The following is an 11,888-nucleotide window of genomic DNA, read 5'->3' on the forward strand; positions in this document are numbered from 1 at the left end:
CTTCTAACATTCCAAACCTGTCAGCAATTCCAACTCTGTACTTTAAGTGATATATATATAAACCCAATCTGACAGAAGTACATTTCTTCCTGGTTGGTAGAACACCAGAAAGTAATACACAATAAAATAAAATCCACCTATCTATCTAAAACTGTTTCGACATCCTCCAGGCAGATTTACACACACTTTTGACAGCCAGGAAAGCATCCTGTTCAGTGATGTTTTTTTTTTTCCCAGCTGGGATAAAATCTGACATGTTGGGCTCTGTTGCTCAGCCCTATAGGTGTGAGGACCACAATAATGGCAATGGTCAGGCCCCTTGTTATTTTTAAAAGCAGTAAAGGAGTTTTGTTTTGCTTTATTTTATTTTTAAATCTGAGTAAATCTGTAGAGACAACCTGTGCCCTTGCAGTGGGCAATTCAGTGGCTACCCCAACACTTTTTAGTGATTTACATCTGATGTATCTTGGGTTTTAGTTTCCACTAAGCAAACTGCCATTCCAAAGACTCCATCCCCTTGGGAATTAGGTGCAGGCAGGAGCCCTGCAGTGACAGTGCTGTACAGAAAGTGGGTCAATCAGATTCCATCCTGTGGGAGCTGCACAACCTCACAAACACCCAGCAAAACCTGCTGCTTTGGGCTTTGCCTCAGAAGAAAAATTCCACAAACTTAATCAGCCTCGGGAAGCACTTTTTGCACAAGGGTGGACTCCAACTATTAACCATTAGCATTATGAAACAAACTGCTTACTTTTTGATCTGCTCCAGCTTGCTTTCCTCTGCCTTGATGTAATCCTTCAGTGACACCACCAGATCTTTTTCTGTGTTAATTAAGTCTGTCATGTGACCTAGAAAACAAATGAGTTTGGTGAGTCAAGGAGAAACAAAAAAACTCTGGGAATTAAAGGCATTCTTCCTCTTTTCTACTTTCTTCCCTTCTACAACTCTGCCTTCCCCAAAGTCCTTCTGCATTTGCTTAAATAACCCTGAAGGACTGTTTGAGTAAGGCTTTTTTTGAAGGAGAAAAATCTCCTGCTGGACCAAGCTCGTTGCCATGGAAATTAATGTAATACCACATATTTATTATTAGAACTAATTTAGGATTCATTTGGAAAAGGAAGTAGGTTGCCACAGAGTAATCTTTCATCCAAGCATACATAATGTAGAGCAAATAAAGAGAAAGCTACAGAAACACACAAAGCACCCGTGTCTGATACACAGACTAATCCAGGGCTTTATTTTTAAGATTACTTCCATGACTTCAATGGGTCCCTGGCATTAATTAATAATTGCTTCATTTCCTGCAAGAAGGCAGCTGAACTGGTGCAGTCCCCACCTTCAGCTGTGCCCCAGGCCATCAGAACCCAGGGTGAGTACACTGATTTTCTGCATCACTATGGAGCTGTCCCACTTGTTTCCACACATGTGCAACGGCCCACACCAAAATTCTGTTTAAATTCCAATACCTGTAAGAATAAATAACGACTACAAAGCCTGGCCTGGGTCATTAGACTACCTGGAGTGACTCAGAGAATGTTTCTCCTCAAAGGAAAGTCAATACTGTGGTAAGAACTAGGAAGTGGGTTCAGTCCTGTACCGATTAAAGCCCTGGAGGATTAACACACAGCAGAATCAGCAGTGAGAGCTGTCAGGAAACTCTCTTGGCTACACAGCATGTACAGCAAAGGATGTCTCACCAATGGAAGTGAAGAAGTCCGTGTGGGCACAAGAAAAAGGCAGCAGAAATCCAAGGGCTAGGGCACACCAAACCTTGTTGAAGGCCATTGCTCAACAGCTGTCACCTCACCACAGACCTGTGTCAGCAACAAAAAAAACAACAGGTAAAACATCTCTGTTCACCAGAGAGTTGAATCCACCTTGAGAAGAGACAGTGGGGCTGCCACCAGTGCAGAATCCTGACAGGCTGGAGCAGCTCTCAGAGGACTAATATCCTTCTGCTGACTTCCTTATACCTTTGTCTCCTGTGGGAAGAGAAGAATAGCTCAGAGACTCTTCTTTTTGAAGTCCCAGTGCAGATGGAGCTGCTTTGCAAAAAGCACTGAAAAACCCAAAATCAACCACTGACAGAACCCATAACACTGAGTTAAAATACACGTTATCAAGTTCATCCACTCCATGAAAAAAGCCCAAAGTTTCCATTTTTCAGTCAGAAAGAAGCCAGTGGAACGGGTCTAAATGAAAACCCTCCACAAGCAGTTCAGAGGGGGAGTGGGGCACACTCCCGCTCCTTGGCTGCCACCACGAGAACAGCTCCACACCTGACACAAAAGGCTGCTCTGTCCCTGGATCCTGGAAAAGCCCATGGCAGTGCTTTCTCCCAGGGCCAGCTGCCAAGCTCTCAGCCTTTCAGGCTCCTGATCCCTTCAGCAGCCCAGGATTGCCTGGCTCCTGCATACTTCAGCAGTAATTATGCTGTCGTGGAATTCACAAGGTTTACTTTTTTCCCAAACAAAAGCCTGAACTCTCACGTACTGTATCTGCTTGGAAAAACAAACAGACTGCAGGGACTAACAGGAGCTGCTTTACAACTCTTCCAACAGCCAGACAACTGATGGAGAAGGAGGAAAAAAAGCAAAAAAAGAAAAAAGCAACAAGCCCAGCTACAAAGTGGTTTGGCCTATTTAGGGAAGAAAGAAACACGGGTTTGACTGAGCGGACAGAACTGAGGGCAAACAACATAAACCCAGGTGTGCCATTCACACAAGGAAGGTGTAAACAACATCAGCAAAGTCCAAAAGCTGCACCCAAAGCAAAACCATCCCACCCAAAAGTGGGATATTGACAGGGAACTGGCTCCAGAGCATGGATCTTCTCTTGTACTGCACCTGAGGGTCTGGGAGCAGCTCCCTCCTTTCCTTTCCACCTCCAGCACTCCAAAAGGAGCAGCCCCGGGGTTTAGATTTACTCTGTGAGCTGCTTCTTGGACGGGACAAGCAGAGTTTCACTGGCACGGACAGGAACAAGGGGAAACTCGAGCCAGGAAAAGCAGCACGACCTCCAACTCCTGTAAAGCAGCTGAAACCTGCAGGACCACAACTGAAGGGCTGAAGCATTCCTGCACACTCCCTGGCAGAAAGCAAGCTGTGAAGTGAATATCTGGAGAGGGAAGACTGGAGTCCTACTTTTCTCCCAGTCGAGCCAGGCCCCTGAGCATCTCCAAGGCTCTAAAACAGCCCTGCTGTCCACAGCAGCATTCCTCATGTCCTCCTGGCTCAGCCCCTCCACAGCCACATCAGGCTACTGCAAACACAACTAATAAAGCCACTGGTAGGTACCTGCTAAAACCACCTAAACCTCCTAAAACCACCACCCCATTTGTACTTCCCCCTGCAGAAAGCCAAGTGCCTCCTCATTCAGCGCTGGAGCCAATACATCTGTGAATCAATGACAAAGCACAAACAGCTCCACTACACCAGAAATATTTGCCAACCTTATCAGTGCTGGGAATTCACTCAGCTATTTGTTTACTGCACTCAGTGAAAAACACAAGGAAAGCTTTGGAAAGTTTACTTTTTTTTACTATTAATCAATAGAAAACTTTTCTGAAACAAACAAAACAAGCAAACAAAACCACCAAAAAGGTGATGAAAACAATGTTTCCTCTCCATATACTGCTCTCAGTGACCTTGTTTTTCCTCTTCTCCAGCTGCTTTTTAGCCTGCTCCAATACCAGGCTCCTCCAAATGCTGTTGCAACCCTCTTCCCACCTTATATCTCTATAGGCACACAGCTGAATGAGCGACTGCCAACAGGCTCAAACTGCAACAAGGGGAATTCCAAGGTGGCAGAAACACAAAGTGTCTCCCACTTCAGCTGTAGAAGAGGCTACCCAGAGAAACTGGATTTCCAATTCCTGGAAGAATTTCAAAAGGAAACGGGATGAGCCCACGTGCAGCCTCACCAGACCCCCAGGCTCACCCAACTTGGAACAGGTTAGGTTTAGATGACATCCAGAGGTCACCTCCAGCTTGATTTCCTCCTTCCTTTCCCACATTTCCTGTCGTTTGCAAGGTCTCGACTCCCGTAATAGCTTTCAGCCACCCAAGATTCCTTCCCTCCCAGACGGAATTCAGAGTTGGACAGGGAGGCTGAGGCAGGGCCAGCCAAGCTCATGCTGCCCTAAGAGCAGTTGCTAAGTAGCAGAGCTTTCCAACCACTGCAGGATCAGCCCCAGGTTCCCAAATCAAAGAAAATAAAGCTTGGTTAAGATAAATGCTGGAAATCTCTTGGATGCAGCACAAGCTGCCAAATAAGTAGGTTTAATTTCTTCCTGTCGATGACATGAAGTAAAACAAGATGAAAATCCTCTCTCCATTATTCCTGTCAGTCTCACTCTCCTCCTCAGCAAACGCAAAGCTGGCAATTGAGAACCTTGGAGAGGAGGGAATCACTACCCACAGAGGGAAGTGGGAGTCCAGCTGACAGCTCTGAACACAGGAGCTTCCCCACTTCCCAGAAGTACATTCACTAAACGTGGCAAAGCACAAAAAAAACCTCCACAGGAATGGGAAAAAAGTAAAGAGCAACCAAACCTGTGGATCCAAGTAAAACAAAGCAGCAAGTAGAGGAATGGCACTGCCAAGAGCAGCACAGGATTCCCCAGACAGCAGGGACACCCAACAAACACCTTTTCAACTCAGGAAACTTACAGAGGTGGGGTTTGGAGGACTTCCTTAAAGAGTTCAGCTCAGCCCTACAGGTAGAGACGTGCCAGCAGAAGGAAAAGTGCAGACAAACTGCAGTGATGTGACCTCACTGGGACCAAGGTCACCAGTCAGTGCCCCGAGAGTGGAGATGCTCGTTAGACAAGTCTCCTCATTGCCAACTCCGAGCTCCCAGGTGCACCAGGATCCAGAAAACGGGATAAAAAAATGGAAGCTTAGGGTGTACTTCAACATAGAGCTATCCCAGAATAATTCTAACTTCATTCCAAACCAGTTTCTTTATTTAGGTAAGGAATTAGTGGCCTACTCCAAATGAAGTCAAGGCCAAAACTGTGTCATCGGGGTTCTCGACTTTTGATTTAAATGCTGGTCCACTCTCACAATCCTTACTGTATCCCACCGCATATAAAAAATAATAGAGAAAAAAAAGCCAGATAGTTAAACTGAGCTGAGTTTGTGGGAAATGGAGAGGATGGCACTGGAAGTGATAGCTGCTCACTGCCCAAAACCTCTCCTGTCTCAAGGACAACCCAAGTTACAGTCTCATCATGTGATGTGCCTGGAAATACTACTGCAAAGGAAAGAAATTCCCAGAATAAGGACTAAGAACATTTAGCTGTCACTATTGCTTAATGGTCTCACACGACAAACATTAGGATCCAGTTCCCAAGTCCTCTAGCACGTCCAAAGCTGGTTTAAAATTAAGATTCAAGCAGTGAGAGAAGAAAGATTTTCTGTAATTGCTGCTACCAAAAGAACAGGGCGTGTTTCAGGTTTCTTTTAATGACAGAGTTGTAACAGAATCTGATCTATATAAATAATATCTAATAAGAGATGAGAATCAATTTTAGCATCAAGTAGGTGATGTGTTTTAATTATAATTCACTGCCAAGTTGAAGACAACATTTGTGAGTCTGAGTATACAGAGCACATGTGTTTGTACCCAGGGAACTGCAGCAAGTTTTCCCTTGATTTCTTCCAGCCTAAGACTGAATGGACACAGCCCTCAGAGGCCACTTGTTTTAACTTCCCAAGCCAAGGCAATGAACACTGGGGATGGAACAGAGCACTTATCTTACTAGACACAACAAGCAGGAGGCTATCCTTCTGTTTACCTTTCTACTCAAGGATTAGCAGAGCATCTACAGAGATATAATGTTTTCAGATATTAAGAGTGATTGCAAAGAAAGCAGGACAATCCCAATGATCTGACAGCTGAAGTCAAGTTTTTTCATCGAGTATACTCTCATGAAGAAAAGGGGTTTCCTTACCTTTATCAATCTCAGCATGGAGGCAGAGTTTTCCTCCCATAAATCTCTATTTATCCTCACTCCTTCCAGAGTTAACTCACTACCTGTCATTTCCATTTGCCAAACTGCACTGGGAGTTTTCCAATCTATATGCAAGCCCTGAAATCACAGCTTTAATGGCAGAATTTAAACCTATTCGTTATGGAACAACATTTAAACCTCTACAGGTCAGAGAGCTGGCTCGGGGAAGAAAACAAAGAGAGAAAAAAGTTAATCAGTCCTCGTTGTGTCAGCACATACCTAAGGAGCAGTGCAGAGTACTCCAGGTCAAATGAAATGCTTGGCAGTGTGGTTTAAGGCATTAAAACGGATCCAGCAATGGTCCAAGGGTAGAGCAGTAGGGCAGAGAACATCTCTGACCCAACAGGAGGCCTCTGCTTCCCAGACAGAACAGGAACTCATTACCTTGACTTTCCGCCCCTGGCAGAGCACTGTCGGCACACTCAGCCAACAGCCCCTGGCTTTGTGGGAAGCTGCATTTATTTATTCTTGTAACCAATGGCTTCTTTCATTCACTAAACCCTTGAGCGCTGAACCTTCACTTATCACAGGTAGGTGAACACTTAAAGCACTCTGCATTCTCCTCTTACTGAAGTCAGCAGGAAAACCAAAGTGAAACCGAATGCTGGTGTCTGCAATCCTGAAGGATCCTTACTTTTCAGGTAAACTGGAATAAGTACATGTGACATTTTTATTTTCTTTATTCTATTCACCAGCAGCGCTCAAAGACTCCACGTCGGGAGTTTCTCCTCCCGGTCAGGGTTAGATCCTATCAAAACACGCACACTGAAGGGCAAGGGCTGCCGGCAAAGGTGGGCACGCAATTCCACACAAAGCGAGTGGCTGGGAAACAGCGGGGAGGCAAACGCGGAGCAGCCTCATCCCTCGCGGTGCAATCCCCGCACGCAGCGCTCTGGCCGAGCACGCACCCGTCCGTGCCGGCAGAGCGCTCCCCGCGCCTGGGGCCGCACGGACCGGGGGCCGCGGGGGGCGGCGGAGCCGAGCCGGGGGTGCTCGGCCCGAGGGCGCTCGGGGAGCGGGCGGGGGAGGACGTGGAGAAGGAGGAGGCGGCGGCTGTGTTTAGTCTGCCAGGCGCGGGGAAGCCGCCGCGGCGGCGCCCTCCCGCCCCCCTCCGGAGGCTGCCGGTCCCGTTACGTAAGGGCCGGGAGCACGGGGCCGGGAGCGCCGGGACCCCTCGCCGCGGGGGCGGCGGCGGGGCTCTGCCACGTATCGCCCCCACCCACCCACGCCCGCCCGTGCAGCGGCCGGACCCGCGGCGCTGCCCTCAGCTGACCCACCCCACCCGCCCACAGCGCGGCGGGGGTGGGCAGGCCTCACCTGAGCGCGGGGGGCGGCGGGGCGGGGGCGGCGCCGCTGCGAGAGCTCCGCGTCCTGCCCGGGGGCTTCTCACACTGAGCGCGCGACCGCCCCGCCGCGCCTTTTATGGGCTCGCCGGGCACGCCCCCTCAGGCCGCGCCCCCCGGGGCGGGGCGCCCCGCGCGCTACGTGAGCCCGGTCACAGCGGCGGCCGCCGCACCGCGCATGCGCCACACGGGGCTCCACGTGGGTCCCACAGGGCCGCCGCCATCGGACACAGGGGGGGACACCGGACAGGACACGGGGGACACCGGGAGGGACACTGGACATCCGGACACAGGGGACACCCTGACATGGGGAACACTGGACATGGGGGGGACGCCCTGACAACACGAATGACACCAGACACAGGGGGCAACACCAGGACATGGGGATGTGGCTCTACCGGCACCGGCGGGACAGCGGGGCGGGGAGTGCAAACCAACACGGAGACAAGAAGAAATGTGAAAGGGTTTAGCTGAAAGTGGCGGGGTTTGGAGTAAAAGTTGCCAGGAAAGGCGTAAAAGGCCAGGAGACAGCACGTGCAGCCCTGCCTAGCCTCAGGGCAGCTGAGCCCGGAGTCCCAATCAATCAGGTTGGAAAAGACCCCTGGGATCATGGTGCCCACCCTGCCACACCACTCTCCACACGGTGGAGTTCTGGGGGTGCCCTCTGCAGGACCAGGAGTTGGACTCGATGATCGTGCCGGGTCCCTTCCAGCTCAGGATATTTTTTTTTCTATGATTTTATGATTCTATGATTTCAACTCCCACCTCCAGCAGTGTCCCTGTTTCCCAGGAGATCCTGGCAGAGCCCAGGCCTGAGCCCCACAAGCCCAAGTCCCACTTCCAGGAGGGGATCAGCTCCCAGCTGACAATCCTGAACAGACATTCCAATGGGGATCCGCTCCCTGCCCACAGTGATTCACACCAGCTGCACAATTTGGTTGTGCAACTGAATTGTGCCCAGATTCTGAATCTGCACAGATTCTCATTTCTTTCTGAGACAGAGTCTTGTGTCCCCTCTCTCTGACTGCTGCTTTAATTTCTATGGATAATTGTGATTCCAAAGCAGCTTTGCACCTCCCTCTCTCCTGCCAGTGCCATCTGCTGCATTTCACAGCACACTTTCTGTCCCACCAGCCAAGCCTTTCACTCACCTTCTCCTGCCAGCCCAGGTGAAGACATTTCCACACTGATGGGTGCCTTCCTCCAGTGCTGTTGCTGAAGCAGCCTCCTCCTTCCTTCCAGGGCTTCCATCTCAACTGATCCCAAAAGCAGTTTGCAAGGCAGCAGCAAAACCTGTATCAAACCACTATCAGCCCTCACCCACTCTGGTACAGCAGGAGTCTCAGCTATCACAGAAAGGCATTAATAAGCTGCCTGGATGTGTCTTGCCATGACAGGTCAATGCTGACTGCTCATTGTTTTCTAGGATTCCAGTTATTTGTTCATTCCAGCAATTAAGTTGGACAGGGACACTCATAAGCATTTTTTCCTTTCTCTTTAGATCTGGGCTGCAAATAATGAATCACCTCCTCAGTAGCCTAACCAGCCTTCAATCTTCCTCCTCCTAAGGCAGACATTTTTGGTCACTCCCAGCTGGAAATCTTTCCCAACAATAACAGGGAGGGGGCAAATCCCCCATAACAGGGGTCAAAATCCCCCTCTAACACACGTTCTTTACTGGGATGACTGAACTGGCTTAAACCCACCTCGCTCAGCAGAGGGAACTGGAGGTTGCAGCATGATCCATAACTAAGATTTCTTCCCTAAACTGTTCCCTCAGCTCCAACTCCCTCAGCAATGCTTTGGGAAGGGCAAACCCTGGGTGTCATGTCCCATTTTGGGGGAGGCTCTGAGATATGAAGTGAATTCAGTCCTTTCTCCTCCAGCTGTGGACACAGATGTGTCCACACAGGGCCAGCACTGCGAGAGCTGCTGCTCCAGAGCAGGAATAAGGCCAGTTTTAAGTGGAACTATCCGTCAAAAAATAAGCCTTCCTTTCCTCTTGTTTTGGTCGCCTTCCAACAGAAATACAACTCCTACAACTAGCAGGAAACACTGGAATGATATCCAAGCTTCTAGCTGAGGCATCTAGTTAAAGCCCCATTATCCAAAGAGTCCATAACATGTAGCCAGAGATTTAACAGCAGCTTCCAGAGATTTGGCAAAACTTCCCACACTGGAGAGGCACATTCAGATTTTTTCTAGTGAGATCTGCTGCTTCCTCAGCATCTTTTGCACTATCCAGACATTTTTAGGAAGCAAGGCAGGCAGTGGGGAACAACAATGAGCACGTTTGAGGGCTGTGTTGCTCAGCGTGGGGCTGAAGGTTCCAGACTGATAGATTTGGTCTACAGCTGACTTACCCAGGCTGAAGTCAGAGCCCATCTAGTTCCTTGCCATGGCCAAGCCTTTAATCATGCTTGTTGCCCTCTTGGAACCTTTTCCAGATCTCCAGCATCCTTTTGGGAACGACAGGTCGTGAACTGCAGGCAATTTTAAGACACAGGTGAGTCATATCGATGACTTTTTATCAGTTTTATGTCAACCCATTAGCTCAAAAAGCTTAGCTTTTTTTTTTCAGGTGTATCCACAGCTGAGGTTTCACCCTTTGTAGAGGGGTCTAGTTTCCCACCAGTCTGCTCCCAAAACAAAGCCATCACCTGCAGTCAACATTCTGCCACCAGTTATTTTGTGCAGTGCAAGTCAGCCCCCAGAGTTTGAGGATATTCCATAACCAACAGCAGCACCAAGGGAGGGGAAAAGACAGAACTCATACGTGACCTGAAACAAATCCCAGGAAAATGCCACTCGGATGTTCAAGTGTCCCCTCTCCCCCTGTCCAGGGCTTAGGAGCACAGGATGTAATCAGCAGATCAAATTAGGCAGTTTCTTTCTTTCAAGGTCCCCACCCTGAGTGTGAGAAACCATAGGAGCCCATCATATATGTAGCATACACAAATCTAACTTCAGAGAAAAGCCAGACTAGCTTAGTTTGCCAGTTTAATGACAGAGGGGAAGACTACTGGTTAACTTTCTCTTTAAAGAAGTGGTTTGTCTTTCCTTAGGCTCGTCCTAAAAAAAAAAAAGAAGTCTTTTTTTGCCAAGAGGTTTCCTGTGGCTTGACCATGAGTTTTCAATGTGAATTTGCTAGTTTCATATATTTAGGGCAATTAACAGTTGTTTTACAAGGGCCAGCTGTTAGCAATTCTAATGCTTATTTCTGCTTATTGGGGGCAGCTGGAAAGACACAAAACAGAGAGAAAAATTGAGATTAGTATAACTATTATTAGCCTATAATTACATTTTCCAGCCACTTTTTTGACTTGAAAAAAAGTCTTTTACCAACGCTTAATCCCAATATGAATATTTTACAAACCCAGATTAAAAAAATAATAATCTTAGCAACACAGGACCAAAGATTTACCTGGTTTGCAATCTTGTCCATGTAGGAGATGGCAAGCATTTCTTGCTGCTTGTGTCCTCTTTGCCTGCTCCTTTTGTTTGCTCTTCTAGCATCAGGAGAGTCTCTGGGATTCACTTCTTCTGGGGACCTGCCAAAGCTCAAATTAGAAGCTACAGAAATCTCAGGGATGCATTTGTGTGGCCAGGCCTTCCCTTCGCTCCCAGGATTGCTCCTAGCATGGAGTGCAGTGTCTGCAGGGGATTAATACATGCAGTTTATAGGTGCAATTCACACAACTCAGAGCCCAAAAATACTTACAAAGAAACAACTCAGTGCCAAAGCAACAACTGGTATTCATGCTCCTTAAAGTAAATGATCAAGTGAATGAATGACAAGAAAGCCTCTGTTTCAAAATCATCTCCCCTGCTTATGTGCTGCAGAAATATTTAACAGGGCAATAAACGTATGGACCCTTGGAGAAGGCACAAGGAATCTCTCCCAGGCTGCTTGGCTTCCCACTGCTCAGCCCAGTAGCAAAAGTGACTCTAATCCCATTTTCCCTGCATATCTTGGCCCAGCACACAGGCCAGGTACACATGATTGGGCTTATCAATGTGTTTTCTCTCATATAGCAACTACAGGCTGCGACACTGCCCTGCCCTCAGAGGAGGCTTGACACTGCAGTGGAGAGCTCTGGCTTTTAATCCTTCATGTGACAGGGCACACTCACCAAGACACTGCCTGCTTGGGGCTGAACAGGGTTGAGAGGCTGTCCCAAGATGTGAGGTCCAAAGTACCTCCTCCAGCTGCTTCCCTCTAAAACCAGCTCTTCCTCCCAAGATCCAGTTCTGGGGCCAGTCAGGGTCAATAAATCTGTTAGTTTGTTTTAACAGCAGGGTGGATACTTCCCTTAGAGATTATATTTCAATCCTTTATCTTATTAAGGGAAGATGTGTTTTGTCCATTAATCCAATTAGCCCAGTGGATTAATAAGATCTGGCTTGCTCTGTCTCAGGAAGCACACAAATAGCAGTGAGGCATAATTAAACCTAAACTTGTAAGTAATTCTGCTAAGAGTCCTGTTTCCTTGCATATTTTGTTTGTTATTTTTACAAGCCACGCTCTC

The 11,888-nt window shown here is 48.1% G+C and overlaps 1 protein-coding gene across 5 annotated transcripts in view; it reads right to left on the reverse strand.

The window, feature by feature from the left end:
- Nucleotides 1-9,850, reverse strand: part of P4HA1 (prolyl 4-hydroxylase subunit alpha 1) — a 28,842-nt gene extending 18,992 nt beyond the window's left edge. For 3 of the 5 annotated variants that reach the window (XM_017832661.1, XM_017832663.1, XM_017832662.1), the window contains exons 1-4: nt 9,723-9,842; nt 8,511-8,652; nt 1,698-1,814; nt 752-848 (exon numbers count right to left, since the gene is read on the reverse strand). In XM_017832661.1, coding sequence (XP_017688150.1) covers nt 752-848; nt 1,698-1,785 — 185 coding nt within the window. In that variant the 5' untranslated portion in view covers nt 1,786-1,814; nt 8,511-8,652; nt 9,723-9,842. Of the gene's footprint in view, nt 1-751; nt 849-1,697; nt 1,815-7,333; nt 7,403-8,510; nt 8,653-9,722 lie in introns of those variants that run through there. The other 2 variants (XM_017832660.1, XM_017832658.1) reach the window with 2 other exon arrangements.
- Nucleotides 9,851-11,888: the final 2,038 nt, after the last annotated feature.

The sequence above is a fragment of the Lepidothrix coronata genome, unplaced genomic scaffold, assembly GCF_001604755.1.
Source record: "Lepidothrix coronata isolate B3197 unplaced genomic scaffold, Lepidothrix_coronata-1.0 Scaffold204, whole genome shotgun sequence".
In the NCBI taxonomy this organism is placed as follows: Eukaryota; Metazoa; Chordata; class Aves; order Passeriformes; family Pipridae; genus Lepidothrix; species Lepidothrix coronata.